Here is a 22,794-nt window from a genome sequence, read left to right as displayed (position 1 = left end):
TGTCCAATCCATGGCTCTTTCCCACCTCCGATGCCCCAGGAGGAGGTGGGGGCCAACGACACCCTGGAGGGTGGTTCATGGTGGCAACTGGGAGTCCCCTTTAAGAAGGGAACTCCCAGATGCCTGCCCCGCTCTCTGAAGTAATGAGTATAGGGATACAAAGTACCCCTTACCCATTTCCACAAAGGGTTAAATGAAATAAAAACACAACAATGATTAAAGTCCTTTAATATTCTTAAAGCGGAATATAACCCTGCATTTCAACTTTGCTCTAAAACATTATTTACAGTATATTATATGCAGCCAGCATTTTTTTTTTCTAGACCAGCATTGGAAGGGTTACACAGAGGCTTAAAAGTTCCTGGAGAGAACTGCAGACGCATCCGAAGCTTACGTAGATACATTTTGTTTACATAAATGTATCTAAGTGTGGCATGTGACTCACTCTCTCTGACTGAGAAGGAGCTGGAGGACAGCCAAAAAGTGTGTAACATTTATCACTTGTTACATTCTATTTAGTTAAATGTATCTATCTGAACTTCTGCATATCTCTCCACGGAACTTTAAACCTCTGTGTTTAACCCTTCCAAAGCTGGTCTAGTAAAAAAAAAAAATGCTGGTTGCATATAATATGCTGTAAATAATGTTTTAGAGCAAAGTTGAAATGCAGGGTTATATTCCGCTTTAATTAACCAGAAATACTTACCTGTACCTTTAAATAAAAATACTACGCCAATATCCTTGGAAAAGTCCCACACCAATAACCTCTAATCTTGCTATCTTCATTAAGTTGATTAAAGATCTCCGCGCACCCGACGCCACACACCCGACGCCACACACCCACTGTCCCCCTCCACATACTCTGCAAATTTGGTGTTTCTAGAATGTAAGGGGGCTTTTGCTATTAACCGCTAAAGTCGGAGGCCCTGCCATTAAAGTCAATGTAAAAAATGTGAATGTGAATTAAAAAACAAAAACAAAAAAAACCCGCAAACAGTGAACACCCCTTGTTCGCTGAAAACTATTCGCCAGCAGAACAGTTCGGGCCATCTCTATTCACTACCTATTGGTAGTGAAAATTTACATATATCAACAGAAAGAAAGCATAGAAAGCAATGTCTGTGACAGAGTACTGCAAAGCCCACACATTTTAAAGAGAAACTACGACCAAGAATTTAACTTTATCCCAATCAGTAGCTGATACCCCCTTTTACATGACAAATCTATTGCATTTCACAAACAGACCATCAGGGGGCGCTGTATGACTGATATTGTGGTGAAACCCCTCCCACAAGACGCTCTGAGGACCGCGGTACTCTGGGCAAACTGCCACAATGTAACAATGTTCACAGACAGGAAATGGCTGTTTACATCTGTCTGTAACAGCCAGAACAGCTAGAAACAGCTACATAACCTGCCCACAGTAACAATGTCACCATGTAATACATGGCAGAATGTAAATCAGGGAGAGGAAAGATTTTACAATGGGAAAACACTGACTAAATCATTTATACATAATTATTGTAAAAATGAAGCACTTTTCTTTATTACATTATTTTCACTGGAGTTCCTCTTTAATGCACTGCTTCTTTCAGCATTACAAAGGTAGTCATGTGGGTAGCAGAAAATGTGGGTGTCTGTTAGCGGTAGAAGTTTCGGTGAAGCCTTAGGAGCCCATTGAAATAGCAGTATTGAGGGGAAATTTTGGTGCAAGTGGTACGCCAAAAGTGGGCACTGGGTGTTTACCGGGGGGCATGGGCGCCCAAATTACCCCTCAATGCCACTATTTCAATGGACACCTATGGGGGTGCCCAAAAAAATTATGTTTTTGGGGGTTAATTGGCAGCCGAAGGAATGGGGAGTGGTTAAGGTCAGGTGTGTGTGTGTGTGTGTGTGTGTGTGTGTGTGGGGGGGGGGTTGTTAAGGATAGGCGTTAGGAAGCGTGTCTGTGCAGGGGGGTGGTTAGGGTTAGGTGTCAGGAAGGGTGTTTGTACGGGGGGATGGTTAGGTGTCAGGAGGGAAGGTTCTTTGTGAGAGTAGGGTTAGGTTTAGCTATAGTAAAATATCGGTATTTAATACCAATATTTTACAATCCTTCCTTATACTTTAATAGAAGAATATTTCTAAATTCACCAATAATCTACTATCGACTTTCCTGAGCGCCCAAATTTCCACACTTTTTTTTACGTATGTGGCATGTGTACCTACACTGTGTATCGTGAAAGAAGTCCTTATGGGTGATATTAAACCTGGCGACTACTCAGTCACTTACCATGTTGAATAATAATTCACCAGCTTGCATAGTCCCACAGTTGCCATTTGAACTGAAGAGCACAAATGAGTTTCCCGCCTTTTCTGCAACACATGACGTGCCCTGGAAACGCATCTGCTGCGGCTCTATGCTGCTGCACTGGAACAATAAAAACAATGCCTACGCTTTAAAAGATGAAACACAAAATTTAAAGATAATTGTATATTTATATTGTTCCTCACAGAATTATTTTTTTTTACTTATGCCTCAGGCTTATTAGAGAATCAAAGCACAAAAAGTCAAGCATGTACAAGTTCCAATAGGAGTAATAATTGACAGTAGCATGTTAATGCAGCATAAACATACAGTCTTCCACAGTAAAACAGAACAGGAGTCTAGCCGGACACATAACACCGATTGATCATGAATTTCAGGCAGTGCAAACATAGCAAAACAAACACAAAATAGCTAAACAAAAACAAAATGCCAACAATCTAGACTTAACCAATACACAAAAGTAGAGTTCACTAAATACGGGGTACGCAAAGCGCCCCCCCTGCAAAAATGATAGCATGAGGCCCCCTTGGTTCCCAAACCCCATGCGGGTCACATGATTGGGAGCCGGGGAGTGATTGGGGCAACAGAGAGTGTTCTGCTGTGAAGTGTCTGGAAGCAGGAAGAAGTGACAGACACTCCCACTGTCCTCCACTCTGCATGGCGGGAGGAGGTGACAGTTTTTGTGCACCAACGGAGAGGTTTTTTTTTTTGCTAATTGGCTGCACTTGCGGTTGGGGAGAGGGGGGAGGAGGGGCCCCCAAAGCCTCTGGACCCCCCCGCAATGACAGGGGTCGCAGGGGTGATTGCTACGCCCTTGCACTTGAGTATCACCGCATAAAAACCATATGAGGAATTACCAAGAAACAAATGTACCTGTAAGGGGCAAATTGTCTTGAAACCAGGGGCGTAGCTACAGGGGAGCAGCTTCTGAAACCGTAGAGGGGGCCAGGAGCTGTACGGAGACCCAACTTCTACTTCACTCCCTCTGATAAAGGGGGCCCATACTTCAGATCAGGTGTTTTTTTGGCTACGCTTGTTAGGAGTGTGACGATTATGATGTCCACACTTGTTTGATGGGCCTTGCAAGGGCTTTGGGGTCATAAGGGGGTTGGAAAAGGAGTGAACATTGGGAGGGCATCAACGTTTGCTGTGGGGGCCCCATAACTTATAATTACATCCCTGCTTAGAACTATATATTTGTATGGGGATACTGCTGCCAAACTGACCAGAGGCCATCACATTTAGCAAGAATGCTGCTCCTATGTTCATACATGAGACTGCAGTACAGAAGAACAGCAATAACAGAGTGAATCCAGTCTTTGCAGGAAGGAGTTTGTGGGACGTATCCAATATTTAGTTAAAGTTTTTCTAGCCAGATGCAATGACTGCAGGAGAGGGGCTTTAACACACATAGAAGCCAAGATGGGGTTTGGCAAGGAAGGTGGAAGGGAAGGGGGTTAAGGTCAGGTGAACATAGCGGGAAAAGAATGACAAAAGCCTCTGAAGAAAGCGAATGCAGCCATTTCCAAACATGACAAGATAATATTCACAATTACTTTATTATTACCTTTCTATAACAAATGCAGTCCTCAATTTTCTGATATAGCAAAGGTGACCACCATTACCCCCTTTTAGCCAGTTCTTACATGAAGAAAGGTGAATCATTTGCATCAGGTGGCAGAGATTACAGGGGCAGCATGTTGGTACTGTGTTTACACTAACAGCATGCAGTCAGAGTAGGAGGAGAAGCTAGAGGAGAGCGAGGCAAAGAGGTCATCATTGGGGAAAAGCAGCTTGTTGTGCTGTGTGAGGAGTCTGACAGTGAGTGAGGAGGGGGGAGGCAAAGGGGGGGGGGGGCAATTGTTGTGTGCTATGCGGTTATTCCAAATTGGGGGGGGAGGTGGAATTGGGGGCGCATCCTCACAAGTTTGCCTCACGCAGCAAAAAGTCTAGGACCGGCCCTGCTTATAACAAGCACAGCTATCAGTACCCTATACTGTATAACCATACCTCCCAACATTTTGAGCTCAGAAAGAGGGACACTTAAGCCACACCTCTAACCACACCCCTGATACACCCCTAATCACACATACTATAAAAAATTCAATAGGAAAAATATGTTTTATTATTCAAACCACACTGGTCCTTACTATTCTGATTCATTTTCCTTAATATTAACATTTAAAGAGCTAGAAATATCAATTTAAATGATGGGAATAAAGTTTAGGGTCAATTAAACACATTTCTCACTAGAAAAATTCATATATTTACATAGATCTGTACATTAGTCCTGGAAGAGGGACAAATGAGGATGAAAGAGGGACAGGGTTCCCAAAGAGGGACTGTCCCTCCGAAAGAGGGACAGTTGGGAGCTATGGTATAACAAGTGTAGTCATCACTCCCATATAACATTTGCAGCCATCATTAAATCCATATAGCAAGTCCAGCCGATTTGTGGCAAACGAAAACGCAGTGCATGCATTTTTTGTGGTTTTACAGCGATCGAAATGTTAAAAAAAGCGAATTGCGAGGGAATTATTTCCCTTATCTATAAAGAAATAACCCAAACTAATTCACAGAATAAACCAGACTATATAATTAAATGGGAAAAAGAGCTGGGCATTCTCATTAGATATTCAGATATGTCCGATATGTGGGTGAATATTCCCAGGACCTCTATAAATGCTGATCTCATTGAGGTAAATTACAAATTGCTTTTCTGGTGGTACTTAGTACCCCAGGGCTAGCCAAACTTAATATAGGTCACTCAGATGAATGTTTTTGGGGATGCAGAATGCCAGGAACCTTCGCCCACATATGGTGAAATTATAAAAAGGTCCGTAGGATATGGATGAGAGTGTGCACATGGGCGTCATCTCTAATTAATGCCCCGGTCCCCAGAGATCCTCTATATACCCTACTAGGATGTCCATACCCTAACTTATCCTCTACTCAAAATGAGTTTGTTAGATACATATTTACATCTACTAAAATTAAAATTGCGGCAGCCTGGAATCCCCAATCCCTATCTTTTGACTCTAAAAAAATTCTAATTAAAAATAGACTTGGATACATTCTCTTTTTTGAGAAACTAAGGGCACGGTTAAATGATAACCTGGGTAAATTCCATTAAATTTGGGATCCTCTAATTTCATATCGCCTAGATTCGGAGCAAGACACGATGGTACGCACTTGTTGAGTCCATACGTCCTTCCCTTCTTCCTTCTCTACTTCTGATTTCTTCCTCTTTACTTTCTCTTTGTCCATTTGACTAAATCCAATTGACATACGGGTGCAGCAACCCGTTTCATAAGCCCTTTACTTTGACTAAACAAACTAACCCATATCCCTCTCTCTCCCCTTGAGGTTATCTCTTAGTTTTATCCTAAAGCAGGCCATACACTGGCTCGATTCACGGCCGTTTCGACAGCAGATCCGATCCTGGGATCGGATCTGCTGCCAATCGCTTGCGCTAAACGCACCCGCCGATCCGATTCCCTCCCGAAATCGGATCGGACCGTCGATCGCGCCGTGCGGGAAATTACCCTCGATCGCCCGGCGGTAGGAGCGCGTCGCTTGCGGCGTACGATTCGGGCCCGATCCGAGCATGTATACATTACCTGAAGCTGGCTCCGGGGTCCTCTTCTCCTCGCTGCACCGCATTTCCGCATGTCCCAGTGTACGCTTATACTTCCTGTGTCACTCCGGTGACCAGGAAGTTGAAATAGAGGGCGCTCTATTTGAACTTCCTGGTCACGGAGTAACACAGGAAGCGCCGGGATGGAGCAAGAACAGCGGTGCGGTGCAGTGCGGAGAAGATGCCCGGGAGCCAGCCTCAGGTAATGTATACGGGGGGGGGGGGGACAGGCGGCAGGAGCAGCTGAACAGATTGTGATCGGTTTCAGGCTGAAATCGATTCACAATCTGTTTGCAGTAAAGGCAGCCATACGATCCCTATCTGATCAGATTCGATCAGATAGGGATCTGTCAGCTGGTCGATCTAATGGCACATCGACCAGTGTATGGCCACCTTTAAACTATACAAGATACATGTCAAGGCCAACCTCGCTGGAGGTCTGGTTACATTTGCAATTGTTAGAAGGTTTGATAAGAGTGGTCTCCATCCAACCATATTTGGTTTAGTGATAGGATGGAGGACTTCCTCTACAGAGTTATGTTAATGTGGATGTCTCTCCCTACCCTTTCTCCCCCTCCCCTCCCCCCATTCTTCAAATACATCCTTGCAAATTATCTAGTTAGTTTGTTATGTTAACAGCTAGTAAACACCTACCTCTCCTGTTGCATTTATGTATTATATGCTTGCATGTTCTCTGTTGGTCATGAACAACATGTACTTTATTGTCAACCTTGTAGGTGAAGTTTGCTGTTCAATCTTGTTACTGTACCTGTACTTTCATATGATGTGTATCCTGGTATAAGTTGTTCATTCCATTTTTGAAAAATTTAATAAAAATGAATGAAAATAAAAAATGAATTGCGATTGCTCAAAAATCACAAAAATGTTCAGGAAAATATGCAACAAAAGTGCGAAAAAAATCTGTAGCGTTTTTTTTTTGCGATCCCCAGTGTGAACTAAGTGGTTTAGGCAACAATAACCCGATTACCTGTGAGTCTTGTTCTGCTGTGATGACCAAGTGTTTATCTGTACACGTAGCCTGCCACTTTTTGCCCAGAGAACACTCCTCTTTGGTTGTGACGGGAGGAGCTGTTGGTTTGTGCACTGGAACCAAGTAACAGACAAGAAAGCAAAGAGTCAAAAACTAGGCACGATTATTATTTATATAGCACCAACATCTTTCGCGCTATACAGAGTATATTGTCTTGTTGGCTCACAATCTAATCTTTACCATAGTCATAGATCTATCTATGTATCCCGTAGTGTATGCATCATAGTCTGCATCAACGGATCTAAGTGGGAATCCAGTCTTAAAGGCACAGCATGTGTACCTACAACTGCAGTACAAGATGTAGCTAGGGTTGAACCTATTAAACAATCTCCTCTGTCTTAGAAAGAGACTTCAGTTTCACATAATAATGCAATTACGTGGCAGCAGGGGCACCGCGTGCAGCCAGTGTCTATGCCCCCTCCTAACCACTGCTATGTGTTACACACCCACATAGCTACTTGGGAACTATCTTACCTGTAAGTTGCTTTAAGCTTAATGTAGCTTCCAGGTTACATTGCGGTGGTTAGGAGGGGGCACAGAGACTGCACTTGCTGCATTCCTATTGCATTATTACATACCTTCCAACCTTTTGAGATGAGAAAGAGGGACACTTAAGCCACACACCTGATCACGCCCCCCATCACACCCCTAGTCACACATACCATAAAGATTTCATAAGAAAAATATGTTGTTTTATAATTCAAACCACACTGGTCCTTTCTATCCTGGTTCATTTTCCTTCATGCTAACATATTAAAATAAATACTGTAATATATCAATTTAAAGGATGGGAATAAAGTTTAGAGTCAATCAAACACATGTTTCAGTAGAGAAATACATATATTTACATAGAAAGAGGGACAGGGCTCCCAAAGAGAGACTGTCCCTCCAAAAGAGGGACAGTTGGGAGCCATGTTATTGTGTGAAGCGGACGTCTCTTTCTAACGGTGGTCACACACCATAAAATGTTTTATATTTCTAATGGTGCCCATACATGGTACAATTTTTTTCATCCAATCTTACCATTTCTATGTAGTATAAGGGTAAATTAAGTGAATATATTCAAAGGATAATTTAGGCAGTTCCCTTATATTACATAGAAATGGTAAGATTGGATGAAATAAATTGTACCATGTATGGGCACCATAAAGTCTCCATGACGTTCAGCTTGTTTATACCCATGGCTTTTAAATACTGTATTTTGGATCAGAGTTATGCCTTTCTTGGAAGTGCATTGCTTTTCACATTCTTATTTTCTAATATAGTTATGCTCTTGTATTCTTGTTTTCAAGGTCCTATATGTTTTAGCTATGTACATTTTATTGCAGCTGCAACTTTACTGGTACACTCAGGAGCGTAGCTAGAGATCATGGGTGCCCCTTAGCAAAACTTTCATGGGGCCATCAGATAAAGGCACTCTTATCAATTCCACCTGCCCCACCCTATGGATAAAAGTTAACTGGGCAATTTACATTTTCATGCAATCAACATTGCACATAGTTCATGGACACTGAGACAAAGTCAGAGGGTGGAGAAACACAAGAACGTTAATGTTGACTCTGTAACAAAAATAAGTTCCCCTGGGGGGTACTCACCTAGGGAGGGGGAAGCTTCAGGGTCCCAAATGTAGCTGCAGGCACTCCAGCACTGGCTCCCCCGAAGTGTCTGGCAATCCTGGCTGACAAGCCCGACAAGCTACATTTATTTACCTTTCCTGGCTCCAGCGGGGGCGCTGTTGCAGCTCTCAGCACGGAGATAGGCGGAAATAGCCGATCTCTGTCCGGTCCGCTCTACTACGCAGGAGCAGGAGACGTGCGCCTGCACAGTAGAGCAGCCAGACAGAGATTGGCTATTTCCCCCTATCTCCGAGCGGAGAGCCAATACTGCGCCTGCGCTGGAGTTGGGAAGGTAAATATTTACATCCTCGTTGTTCCGGGAGCTTTTTCGCCGCCGCCGTGGGACACAGGAGGATGGGGGAAGCCTCGATAGGATCAGGAGGCTTCCCCCACCCGGGGTGAGTACCCCCCAGGGGAGGTTTTTCTCGTTACAGGTTTTCTTTAAAGTGAGTCTGAAGCATAATTATTAAAAATAACAGATACTTACCTAAGGAGAGGGAAGTCTCTGGGGTTCCTCATTGCCCTGCAGGCCCCTCCGTTTGAATCTCCCGCCACGGGAGACTTTGGACCAGTGGCTCAGTACTGTGCACGCAGGAATGCGCAGTAGAGGGCGCTCGCGCATGCGCAGTACATAGCGGCCCGTCTTCGGAAGCCCGAGTGTTTCCAAAGACTCCTGAAACCAGCCCAATGCAGCAGAGAGCAGTCTATGACCCACGGGTCATACACTGCGAACGGGGGGGGGGGGGGGGGGGGGGACACACACTGAGACCACAAAGAGACTGGGAAGGCTTTATAAGACCCAGAGCCTTCCCTCTCCTTAGGTAAGGATCTGTCACTCCCTTTAAACTCCAATTTGGGGCCTCCTATGCTCTAGGGCACCATAGCCGCTGCTATGGCTGCTAAGGCTATTGCTACACCCGTGGTTACATTACTCTTTCTGTAGAACCTGAAATAGAATCATTAACAATATATCTGTCATGAATATAGAAAGCATTCCCTTTCTGTATGCAACATATGTTATCCTTGGAACTCACCACATGATACAGACAGAGTCACAGATGTGGCACTGGAGGCACGGATCCACGTTAATGTATCTGAGCTCTGATTCACAGCTCTCTTCACAATACCATCTACTGTGTCATCTATAAGGTCACGTGGCCTTGTGATACCTGCTAAATTATAACTGCTGGAAGCCTGAAATCATGAAACAAGTCGCAGTTGTTATAAGACAAAGTCAAATGGTTATTTTAATACAGCAGTAAAAAAAAACCTGAATAATATAGTGGACAGTTGCAGATCACGTATAAATAAGACAAGCAATGTTCCACCACTAGGTAGCTACCTGTGCTATAACCACAGTGACAAATAGCAGCAGTAGAGAACTGACCAGGAAAATGAGCAACATCTGTAGTAGTTTAGACAGTAAAACTTTATTATAACAATAATCAATACACTCTTAAAACCATTTAAAACCATATAAGCCATGTGCGTATGTGAATTTGGTGTGCCATGGAAAATTGGGTGCAGGAACAGTGCCGAAAATAGAATATCAGTAAATTTACAGATACTGTACTATTTAAAGTGTTAATTTTCGTTAGTAAAATAGCGTTAATTGTTACCAATATTTTACTATAGCTAAACCCAACTTTACTTTCACACAAAACCATCCACTACCTAAGACCCCCCAGAGAAAAAAACCTTCAAAATACAATAATTTTCGGGCGTCACTTGGCGACCGAATTTCCCCTTTTGGCGCCAGCTTGCTGTTATTCTAAATTAAAGTCTATGGCGGTGCCTGATTTGTCTGATACCAAGCCACGTATCTATATGATCGACCTGGAAGGTAAATTCACTACACACATTAGCATCATTTTAGCGTCTCATGTACTGAGGCACCTCCATGCTTAAAAAAGAAACCTGAGTTTAGCACGGAGGTGCCACAGTATGAGATGTGCCACAGTAACAAGATGGCCGCCCCCTTATAGACATACAGTATTTTTAAAAAGTGGATACACCCCTATCCCAGCATTATTGGAAAGGTTTATTGGGTTCAGTGCATTTGGGCCACTGAGATGTATATGGCCTGGTAATAATTTGTGTATTCTTTACAAACTATACATTTCTAATTGGTGCTCACAAAATTAATTAATTATATTATAAGTTTATTTTTGCTTCAGTGTCACTTTAAGCACCAGCTCCTGCATTATTGGCTGGAAGAAGGAGAGAGATTCTGCACCTGCTGTTGAACTCAAAACAGACAGCAGAAGACAACAGACAGCAGAAGGTGAGTATTGATAAGGGTCCTCATTTACGGTTAGCACAGATTACGAGGGTCAGTGTTGCCAACTCATCCCTTTAATTACTGACACATCTAAGTTATACAGGTTCTGGGTCTACTTACACATAATCAGTGCCTTACCTGCATCTACCTAGCCACGAAACCTGTATAATTCATATGTGTCAGTAATTAAAGGGATGAGTTGTCAACACTAACGAGGGTTGGTGTGGAAAGGTAAGTTGGGGGAGGTTAACATTAGTTGTTAGGGTTAAAAGATTAAGGCTGTGCATCAGGAAGGGATAAAGGTGTAGGCACTAGGCACACCTATAAAAAAATATCGCCCAAGGGATCATGTCCAGATCCAAGTTTGTGGCTGATTCCTGTACAGATGTCTTGCGAGTCTTTAGCTTTGGGATGCGTTATATTGCTTTGGAGTGAGAAGGAGGGACGACACGATAATAGAGCGGCTTAGAAGGAAAAAGAGGGGTACGGAGGAGAACAATGGGCTTGGATGAAATGATCCAGCACTTCGGATCTCTCAGCGACATATGGGGGCAGCTATACACACTCTACAGTAGATTCTTGGTAGAGGTGGCACTGATTGGTTGCCTCAGCCAAGAATTCTCTAGTATGAGTAACAGGCTTAGAGGTGGAGATCAATGCTACGTACACGTTAGGTTGTACTTGGCCAAGGTGGCCGATTACAACCACCTCTGCTGAGAACCTAGCGTGTGTACAGTGCCCCCCAAATGCCCCTCAATGCATCAGCAAGGGATCTACTTTGCAGATCAACTCTACCAACTGGTCAAGGATAATCATTCAGAATCAGAGAGATCGTTTTTCACCGCATACAGCACATCGATTTTCAGCAGGAAATCCAGTGATTGAGCGTCACTGCTCCTCCCCCTCTCATGAATGATTGAGATTTTCCATCCTTTACGATCAATAGTTTTGTTAGATTTTTTGTCAAAATTGACCAAAATTCAGTTGATCAGACATGTTGGGGCAATAGATTTCTGGTAGATTCCATCAGAATATTCAAACTTTCCAAGAATCAAACAGGAAATGTGATGAGTGTATGGCCACTGTGACTGTGGGAGGGATAAGGTCAGTTCTCCTCTGAGGGACAGTAAAGGCCTGTTACATGTGCTAGATTGATGTCACCAGACAGGGAACGATACCCGATCCCTCTGGTGACATTGCTGGGCCCTGGCTGTACAGAAGTGTAGATGGCCTACAGGCTGACAACATGTTCTGTTGCTATGGGGGAGACAGGAGGTGTGACATCACGCAGTGGGCAGGGCAATAAGCGTAAACAAAGGCGTAGCTTGGCCGAGTTGATCCGCCCGGCAGATTGCTGGCAGGGAGGTGGTCGAGGGCTGCTGTACACACGCCGGTTTATCGGCGGGACCATTGTTTTCAACTGCCTCAGCCGATGTAATCTATCGTGTGCACGGGCCTGTACAGTCTATTTTCAGATATCAGCTGTTTGTCTTACCTGGACAGCGATATCCACAGCAGTTTTGATATTCCAGGTGTAGCTGGGGTCGCTCTTCAGGAGTAAGAGGGGTGTTTGATCACAACTTTCTGTAGGCCCATTCACAGTAATCTCTATTGTCTTCAAGCTGGAATACATGACAAGAGAAAATACATTTCACTAGTAGCCCAGGTCATCTCAGGCAAAGGACAGGCATGTACAGAACTACCAGTGTGCTCAGAAACAGGACATGATTTACTAACCCATCTCCATAGACCTTCAAGAAACTAGAGTAGGTACTAGTCGAGTTTAAGGTGGACCTGAACTCTTGCACAGGACAGAAGGAAGACATAAAAAAATGCACCCTGTGTGTATTTAGAGAGTTTAGCCTGCCTACTTCCCCCTCATCTGTGACTAATCACAAGTTTTAATTTGATCTCTCCCCTGTGTTACCTGACTGCCACGGCAGATAAGCTCATTTGAAAGCACAAGATGTCAACAATATATCTGCTTCTATGAAAGCAGGAAGTAGAAACTGCAGATTTATTGCAGGATTTCTATCAGCTGTAACAAAGAAATGTTTTTCTTTAAAGGTCATTATGCTGTTGTGTATCTTATAGAGCAGAGAGGAAGTTCTGAGTTCAGGTCTGCTTTATGGTGGCCATACATGGTACAATAAAAACATTCGATTATCCCGTTTATTCGTTCTAAATGATCGAATCGAATGAAAGTTGTACATATTTCTTTTTCGATCAAGAAATTTGAACAATTATCCCGTTTTTTTTTTTAGAAAAATCAGATTGGACATGCTGGAAAAATCTTTATATTCGCTCTAACTGAATATTCGAACTAAATTATCTAATCGAAAAAAAATGAAAAATTGTACCATGTATGGCCACCTTTAAATAAACATGGTCAGTGACTGGGATTTATCTTCCTCACTTGGGACATAGCAGGTCATAGTGAATTAGTTTGCGAATAAGTGGTTGCCTGGCTGCAGTCTAAGCAGCAAGAGCTGTTTTTCTTTACCAGTAAATGTATTAAAGGACCACTATTGAGGGGTTTGTAGGTTCATGGAGGGCAGAATCTAGGGTGCCAGGACATCTGTGCCTATAGGTTCCTGTCATGTAAATCCGGGCCTGTATTCAGAGCTGCTGATATACATATCCCATACACAAAGAACGTAGGCTATTCACTATAAAAAGAATATAGGAGGAAAATCTTGACTATATGGCCAACCTATGTCAAAAGAAAGGGCCTGAGACCCCGAGTGTTCAGTGCACTTATCCATGGGGTCCAAGTCGGAAGCAAGAGTCAGAGTGCCATGTACTTTAGCTAGAATATTTTCCAAGACAATTACAGGCTTAATTCACTATGCGGTGCTAACCTACTTTGCACGTCTAAAGTCTTTAGACGTGCTAACCAGGGTGCTAAGTAGGTTAGCACCGGATTTCTCAATCAGATCGCGCGCTAAGTTACCGCGCGCAAAGGTTTGCGCGTGCAAAGTCCTATGTGCGCGCTAAGTCACATAGGCTGTAATGGGCACTTCATGTGGAGCGCCCTGCACGTGCAAAGCGTTTCGCGTGCAAATTAGCGAGCGAAAAGCTCTTTTAGACATGCTAAGAGGCTTTTCACAGGCGTGCTAACAGTTAGCACCGCTTTGTGAATCAAGCCCTAAGTCTGTTACTGTTTTGTAAATAAAACAGCAGGGTATAAAACAGGCTGCCTCCAAGACACAGCCAAATGTACTTTTGCCAGCTCCATGACATGGTGGTGATTATATTTGTTGGAATACAAGCCTGTATTATGCACAACTTTGTCCTTATGTTGCAATATCAATTCTGTCCACAGGTGGCAGTGTTTAAACAAAGAGTATTCATATTCCACTGTCTGTGTAAAGATAGGTGTTTGTTTAATAAAGTTTTTTCATTCTGAGTAGGCCAAGAGGCTTTGAGGACACACTTGGTGTTGCTGTGTTTTTTTGTCTCTTGTCTGACTTCACCTCCAAGGTTTTCTCCCCTTAAAGTGAACCTTAAGCCTGTTAAAAAAAAATGAGATTAACTCACCTGGGGCTTCCCTCAGCCCCCTGCAGCCGATCGGTGCCCTCGCAGCTCCGGTCCGATGCCTCTGGACCCGCCGGCGACGACTTCCGGTTTCGCCGTCACCGGCCGACAGGCATGGAGACGCGAGTGATTGTTCGCGTTCCCAGCCTGTATATCGCCCCCTATGCTGCTGTTGCGACCTACAGGCCGCAATAGCAGCATAGGGGGCGATATACAGGCTGGGAACGCGAACAATCACTCGCGTCTCCATGCCTGTCGGCCGGTGACGGCGAAACCGGAAGTCGTCGCCGGCGGGTCCAGAGGCATCGGACCGGAGCTGCGAGGGCACCGATCGGCTGCAGGGGGCTGAGAGGAGCTCCAGGTGAGTTAATCTCATTTTTTTAACAGGCTTAAGGTTCACTTTAAATACCAGAGCAATAGCGCTCCTTCCATTTGTTCGCCTATACATTTATTACTACTACTACAACAATCTAAATCTTGTTTCTTTCACCACCAATTAGGCTTTTTTTTTACTTGTTGCTAAGAATTATTTTATTCTAACTGCGTTTTAACAGGAAAAATAAGGAAAAAAAATTAAAAAAAATTCTAGTTTTAAAATAATACATGCTACTGTAATTAAAACCTACACCGAGAGACCAGTATAGTGTAGTATGTACTGGAGATGTGTGTGTGAAAAGGTAATTATAATATAATACTCACAAAACAGGGTTACCATTGAGGCAACCACTATATAAGCAGGTGCGGAGAATTAGACCTGTCCCCACTCAGGATTAAGAATTTGCTCTCTGTAGATCAGATAAAGGGGCCGAATCCCCTCCACCAGGGGTGGACTCAATTAGCGTACAGTTGTACAGAGGAGCCTAAAGAATAAAAATTGTCTAAAACGTTTAAAACGAAGGAGGCAGTGGTGGACTTACCCAGTATAGGTAGCCTGGAATAGTTGACCCCCAGTATAGGTAGCGTAGTATAATTGTCCCCAGTATAAGTAGCCTGGAACAGTTGACCCCCAGTATAGGTAGCGTAGTATAGTTTCCCCCATTATAGGTAGTCTAGAATAGTTGCCCCCAGTATAAGTAGCCTAGAATAGTAACCCCCAATGTAAGTAGCCTGGAAAATTTACCCCCAGTATAGGTAGCCATGCAGAGTATTGAGCAGCTGGAAGACATGCCGATGTACATAGCCGGTGTATATAGTCAGATCCCCCCTGTCACCTTCCTGTGTTGTCACCCTCCATGCACGCTGACACCAAGGGGCGGTGCACTCCCCTTAAGACGCCACTGCCGTATACAACGTAAAGGACCACTATCATAAAAAAATGGTAAAATGTACAATACATCTAAAATGTCCATTTCTCCCAGAGTAAAATACCCCAAGCCGGGTGCACCGTGATCACCCTCCCGCGGCCGGTAGTGCTCTGCGCATACGAAGTAGTGATTTTGACGTATTGCACATGCAAGAATGGTGCGCGGTGAGAAGGCATGTGACTGGCCAGCATTGCGGGGGGTCGCTTGCTGGAGGGGCTCGGACCGACATCGTGGCCACAGGATGACTTCCTGGAGTTGCAGGAAGCCCAAGGTAAGTTAAACTCATTTTTTGTAGTTGACCTAAGATTTCCTTTAAGGTAAAATGCATATTAAGGACGTAACAATAGACCCTGCAAGGGATGCAGTTGCAGGGGAGTCCAGAAGCAGCAGGGGGCCCCATGGGGGGGGGGGGGGGGGGGGAGAATTTTTTTTCCCTGTCCTGAGACACTGATAACTAAGGGCACAGAGAGAAAAAGTTTTCTCTTGCCTGCACAATTGTTCTAATGAGTGCATCTGCTGAGCCACTGATGATGAGTCATAGAAAGTTTTGCAGTCAAAGATTTGTAGACAGTCCCTATTCAGTGTGCAGCAGGGTCTTGTGTACAGCCCCCAGCCCCAATCTCTCTAGCCCTCCCCAAGTGCTCTGTACTGTAGTGATGCTGGAGAAGTCTGCAGAGCCAGTTCTGCTCCATCAGAGATGGACAGAGTGAGTGTAATAAGCTGAGGCTGGGAGCACACTCCTCTATCGGTTTTCTGTACACCATGTGCGCGAGGTGGGTGGGGAGGGGGGGGCCCCATCCAAAGATTCGCAGGGGGGCCCAGTAATTTCTAGTTATGCCCCTGATGGGTATCCTGAATAATTTATGTTCTCAGTCATCACAGTTCCTCTTTTAATATACTGGACCTTATTGTATTGCCAAGGTATCCGTAAAAGACAGATTTTCCAAGAATGTGAGGGAGGTTATAGAACGTCAGAGAGCCCCCTTTTAAACTTCACAGATTATCACCAATCATAAAAGTCAATAATGCAACATTGATGAGTTCATTGTGAATAAGTGATGAGACGTACCCTGCTGGAGGCTGAGCCACTTCTACCACATAGGCGTTTCTGACAACCTTCGAGTTGGGTGGGGAGACCTCATAGGTACAGCTTTTTATATCTGTATTTTCCTGTTCCACATGCAGCGTATTCACTGTGTTGAAATTATCTTGCACATCACAAGAGTACGGCCCCGCTTTACCTGCAATGCACAAAAGAAGACTATATTAACTGTTGAAAGGTACCATATGTTTTCATTTTGTGGAAGACGCATTCCGGGTATTTCTGGGGGCGGGGTTGTTAAACACAAAACTGTAGGCTTACTTTATAGAGGCAGGTACAAGGAAAACTAGAGACAAAATGGAGCACGTATACAGCAACCAGTCAGGTTTCAGCTATAGAATAGACCAAGGGTTCTGCTTGATTGTTGGAATAATTAGTATCCTATTGACTATTTGAAAAATCAATCTTATTGGCTATTTCTAGTAATTACAGTACTAAAAAAAAAAAAGGTGACTAACCAGTGCAGGAGATTGCCGCTAGTAGAATATCGCTACAATTATTGTTACAACTAATCTACTGCTAGATTCCAATAGTAAAATATCTGTAATGTCTACCAATATTTTACTATAGCTAAACCTAACCCTACTCTCACACAGAACCCTTCCCTGGTGTTGCTTAACCCTAAGACCTCCTCTAGTGGTGCCTAACCCTAAGACCTCCCCTAGTGGTGCCTAACCCTAAGACCTCCCCTAGTGGTGCCTAACCCTAAGACCTCCCCTAGTGGTGCCTAACCTCCCCTAGTGGTGCCTAACACTAAGACCTCCCCTAGTGGTGCCTAACCCTAAGACCTCCCCTAGTGGTGCCTAACCCTAAGACCTCCCCTAGTGGTGCCTAACCTCCCCTAGTGGTGCCTAACCTCCCCTAGTGGTGTCTAACACTAAGACCTCCCCTAGTGGTGCCTAACCTCCCCTAGTGGTGCCTAACACTAATATCTCCCCTAGTGGTGCCTAACCCTAAGACCTCCTCTAGTGGTGCCTAACCCTAAGACCTCCCCTAGTGGTGCCTAACCTCCCCTAGTGGTTCCTAACCTCCCCTAGTGGTGCTTAACACTAAGACCTCCCCTAGTGGTGCCTAACGCTAAGACCTCCCCTAGTGGTGCTTAACCCTAAGACCTACCCTAGTGGTGCCTAACCTCCCCTAGTGGTGCCTAACACTAAGACCTCCCCTAGTGGTGCCTAAACTCCCCTAGTGGTGCCTAACACTAAGATCCCCCCCCCTAGTGGTGCCTAACCTCCCCTAGTGGTGCCTAACACTAAGACCTCCCCTAGTAGTGCCACTGCACCCGAGAAGCTCTGGCCACATGTACACCTCAGGATCCAGTCCGCAATACCGTCCTGCTTACAAATTGCATGGTGTGCAATGACCTCTAGAGGTCACCATAGCAGGTTATTATTATTTAGTATTTATATAGCGCCAACATCTTACACAGCGCAAAGCCTCAAAAGGAGCTCACAATCTAATCCCTACCATAGTCATATGTCTATGTATGTATCATGTAGTGTATGTAGAGCCAATGAACTTATTTGTATGTTTTTGTGATGTGCGAGGAAACACACGCAGACATGGGGAGAACATACAAACTCTTTGCAAATAGTGCCCTGACTGGGATTCGAACCGGGGACCCAGCGCTGGAAGGCGAGAGCGCTAACCACTCTGCCACCGTGCTGCGCCGTGCAGGTATATGATGATGTAGCTAAAATGTGACATGATAGCCTCGATTCACAAAGCAGTGCTATCCTAATTAGCATGCCTAAAAGCTTTGGGCATGCAAACTAGGGTGCTAAGTAGTTTGCACGCCCAAAGCTATTACCGATCTCGCGCTGCGCCGAAAATGTAATGCAGTGCGCTGTTAGCGTCGCACCGTTTGCGCGGAAATTCACCTTTGCGCGCGGAACGTCGCATAGGCGAATTTCCGCGGGTCCCCGGTTCGAAACAATAATTGTTTGCGTGTGTCTTAGCGTGCGCACAGACACTTATGCGCGGTGAGGGGCTTTTCACAAGCGTGCTAACACTTAGCACCGCTTTGTGAATCAAGCCGTATCACTCCCAACAAGGTTTATGCAGCATGGTATGACATCATCTCAGTCCTCTTTGCTCCATACCCTTCTTGACCACATAAGTTGTGTTTTTATCTGAATAACACTTACTTTTCTCTAATCGGAGAATAACTTTTGATACATTTTTCAGCTCCGCGAAGAAAGAGACCTCCCCATACTTGTTCTTTGCCCAGTCGAAGAGTTCTTCGTTTGCTGTTACTTGAAATGTCGAAACGTTCCATGCCGGTAGCAAAAAGCGCACAGATTTGGGAAACTGATAAACACACAAATAGAAATTAAAAAACTATTACTGACCAATGCATTACATGGAAAGCCACCCAACTAACAATTATTTGACACCGTGACACTTTTCAAAGCCTGCATCCAGCAGAATAACAACCTGAAGAATTATTCTGCAATAGAACATAGTGTGAGAATAGCTTTGGATGACCAATACTGGTTGCCAATCCAGTCCCACCCCATCAACAAAACCTTAACCTCCCTGGCGGTCTATTAAAAACCGCCAGGGTGCAGCACAGCCGTTTTTTTTCTTTTCTTTTTTTTTTAAATCATGTAGCGAGCCTAGTGCGCATAGCGGCGAATCGGCGCGGGGCGGTGGCAATCGGTGTGCTAGCTGCGTGCAGCAAAAAAAAAAAAATTGTGCAAATCGGCCCAGCAGGGCCTGAGAAAACCTCCTGCGCGGCTTACCCTGAACTACGTTCGGGGCTACCGCCAGGAAGGTTAAGCCAAATGTCGGTAGCCAATCCAGTCCCAACCCATTAATAAAACCTTGCAAAACAAGTGCTGGCGCCCAATCCAGCACCGGCCATCAATCATTCCTAGGAAGCCATGTGCTAGCATCCAATCCAATGCCGTTCTGCTGATTATTTCTGTGAAAATGAGTAGTGGCTTGTTACTATTATTTAATATTTTTATTCAAGTATATGCACATTATGTTATTTAAAGTGGATGCGAGATGAACTTTTACTCATTGCATAATTGTGTCCCTTTCCTATAGTTTATTGTTTTAATACTCTAATTCCACATAAACTAAAGAAGCCACGCCCACAGGTTTTCAGAGAGCCAAGGCAGTGGCAAGGGCTCATGGGAGCTCAGTCTGGGCAGGAGGAGGGGGAGGCATTACTAGCCAGAGATTTCAGAGGCAGAGGGGAGGAGGAGGGGGGGGATTAGGTTATTTCTCCAGTCTGAGTGCTGATGGTGCAGATAAGCCTGCCTCTGTGTAATGTTTACAAGCAACATGGCTGCTGTCATTGTATCACAGGAAGAAATAATCATATTCTATTAAAGCTGTTTGCAGCTAGATATGCTGTGTAAACTATCTAAACTTTAGATAAGATATATAGACAAGTTACTTGTTATAGTTAGTTTTTCATCTCGGATCCGCTTTAAGAGGAATTACCTTCTATAATAAAACAACGCAGTATGTTGTCTACATATTATTATTACTGAAATATAGCTTTAATGAAACGTACATAAAAGTCAATGGGAAGATTTGTGGCACTGCCGCTGATCAGTGGATAGGCCTCGGTGTTCACTATAAGCACTGGGCGTTTCCCAGAGACATCCTCCTCTGACGCTTCTCTGGAGACCTCCAGCTCAAGAATCTAAAATTAAAAACAGAAAATATGATTTAAAACTAAGATATTGGGAGAAATCTTCTCTACTGTATCCAAAACTTAAAAAAAAATTGGTATACTCGGCCTTAATCACCAGTTTCTTAAATGCCATTATAATCTATAGAACTTTACAGGTAGATAACAATGGGATGCAAAAGTTTGGGCAACCTTGTTAATCGTCATGATTTTCCTGTATAAATCGTTGGTTGTTACGAGGGCAAAAACCAGGGGAAAAAAATGTATACTAAACCTGGTGTGTCTATATACTGGAGCGTCTTGTAGATGTTCTCCCCCAATTAATGTCCTCCATGTGACCTCAGGTGTCCCCCAGGTGTTCCCAGGGGTCCCCAGTGTGGTCCCCCTGTGTCCTTAGGTGTCCCCAGTGTGGCCCTCGTGTCCTTAGGTGTCCCCCATGTGTCCCTAGCTGTCCCCCATGCTAGCTGTCCCCCATGTGTCCCTAGCTGTCCCCCATGTGTCCATAGCTGTCCCCCATGTGTCCTCAGGTGCCCCCTATGTGTCCTCAGGTGCCCTCCATGTGTCCATAGCTGTCCCTCATGTGTCCCCGTTACCTGTGTGGTCTGCTTTCTGTGTCATTTCTGTAGGGGCTTGTAGGATTGTGCTGCCCCTATGTGTTCCTGGCTCCCCCCGTGTGGTCCGCTGACTCGCGGCCCCTGCCTGCTTGTGTCCGCTCCCGCAAATGTGCTCTACTATCCCCGCAATTATGCTCTAGCCTCATCGCTCTAGTGATGGCTTCTGCTGATGACGCGCATTGCAGAAGCCATCACTAGAGCGATGAGACTGGAGACCACAGGGCTGCGATCCCGGGAGCCGCTGATACAGTAAGACTGCGGCGGCTATTTAGATATCGGGGGCGTATACTCAAGCAGGGAGGGTGGCAGAAACGAGCGGGGGGCTAGAGCATAATTGCGGGGAGGGTGACTGAAACGAGCGGGGGCTAGAGCATAATTGCGGGGAGGGTGGCTGAAACGAGCGGGGGCTAGAGCATAATTGCGGGGAGGGTAGAGCACATTTGCGGGAGCGGACACAAGCAGGCAGGGGCGCGAGTCAGCGGACCACGCGGGGGGAATCAGGAACACATAGGGGCAGCACAATCCACACAGAAAGCGGACCACACAGCAGGTAGTTACATGCAGGGAATCCCCGACGTAGCGGCGGTTCGTATCGGCGGGTGTTTGTAAGTCGGGGATTCCCTGCATTTGCCGTATAAGATGCAGGGACTTTTTCTCCTCATTTTTGGAGGAGAAAAAGTGCGTCTTATACGGCGGAAAATACGGTATATACAGAGGTGAATCCAATTATGAGAAAGAGTATTTAAGGGGGTCAATTGTAAGTTTCCCTCCTCTTTTAATTCTCTCTGAAGAGTAGCAACAAGGGGATCTCAAAACAACTCTCAAATGACCTGAAGACTAAGATTGTTCACCATCATGGTTTAGGGGAAGGATACAGAAAGCTGTCTGTTTCCACAGTTAGGAACATATTGAAGAAAATGGAAGACCACAGGCTCAGTTCAAGTTAAGGCTCAAAGTGGCAGACCAAGAAAAATCTCGGATAAACAGAAGCGACGAATGGTGAGAACAGTTAGAGTCAACCCACAGACCAGCACCAAAGACCTACAACATCATCTTGCTGCAGATGGAATCACTGTGCATCGTTCAACCATTTGGTTTACACAAGGAGATGCTGTATGCGAGTGATGCAGAGGAAGCTTTTTCTCTGCCCACAGCACAAACAGAACTGCTTGAGGTAGCCAGCTTCAATTTGGAATAAGGTGCTGTGGACTGAAGAAACTAAAACTGAGTTATTTGGGCATAACAAGGGGTGTTATGCATGGAGGAAAAACAACACAGCAATCTAAGAAGAACACCTGCTACCTACAGTAAAATATGGTGGTGGTTCCATCATGCTGTGGGGCTGTGTGGCCAGTGCAGGGACTGGGAATCTTGTCAAAGTTGAGGGACGCACAGATTCCACTGAGTATCAGCAGATTCTGAAGACCAATGTCCAGGAATCAGTGACAAAGCTGAAGCTGCGCCAGGGCTGGATCTTTCAACAAGACAACGACCCTAAACACTGCTCAGAATCCACTAAGGCATTCATGCAGAGGAGCAAGTACAACGTTCTGGAATGGCCATCTCAGTCCCCAGACCTGAATAGAATTGAAAATCTGTGGTGTGAGTTAAATAGAGCTGTCCATGCTCGGAAGCCATCAAACCTGAATGAACTAGAGATATTTTATAAAGAGAAATTGGTCCAAAATACCTTCA

At 44.7% G+C, this 22,794-nt stretch overlaps 1 protein-coding gene across 2 annotated transcripts in view; it reads right to left on the bottom strand.

The window, feature by feature from the left end:
- The window catches only part of ENG (endoglin), a 128,306-nt gene that overhangs the window by 20,005 nt on the left and 85,507 nt on the right, over nt 1–22,794 (bottom strand). For both annotated transcript variants that reach the window (XM_068248553.1, XM_068248554.1), the window contains exons 4-10: nt 20,366–20,497; nt 18,984–19,146; nt 16,804–16,975; nt 12,389–12,515; nt 9,647–9,806; nt 6,934–7,049; nt 2,273–2,410 (exon numbers count right to left, since the gene is read on the bottom strand). In XM_068248553.1, the coding sequence (XP_068104654.1) occupies nt 2,273–2,410; nt 6,934–7,049; nt 9,647–9,806; nt 12,389–12,515; nt 16,804–16,975; nt 18,984–19,146; nt 20,366–20,497 (1,008 nt within the window). The remainder of the gene's footprint in view (nt 1–2,272; nt 2,411–6,933; nt 7,050–9,646; nt 9,807–12,388; nt 12,516–16,803; nt 16,976–18,983; nt 19,147–20,365; nt 20,498–22,794) is intronic.

Source organism: Hyperolius riggenbachi, chromosome 8 (assembly GCF_040937935.1).
Source record: "Hyperolius riggenbachi isolate aHypRig1 chromosome 8, aHypRig1.pri, whole genome shotgun sequence".
NCBI classification, from domain to species: Eukaryota; Metazoa; Chordata; class Amphibia; order Anura; family Hyperoliidae; genus Hyperolius; species Hyperolius riggenbachi.
Note: the sequence above shows the minus strand (reverse complement) of the source record. Positions and strands in the feature narration are given on the sequence as shown.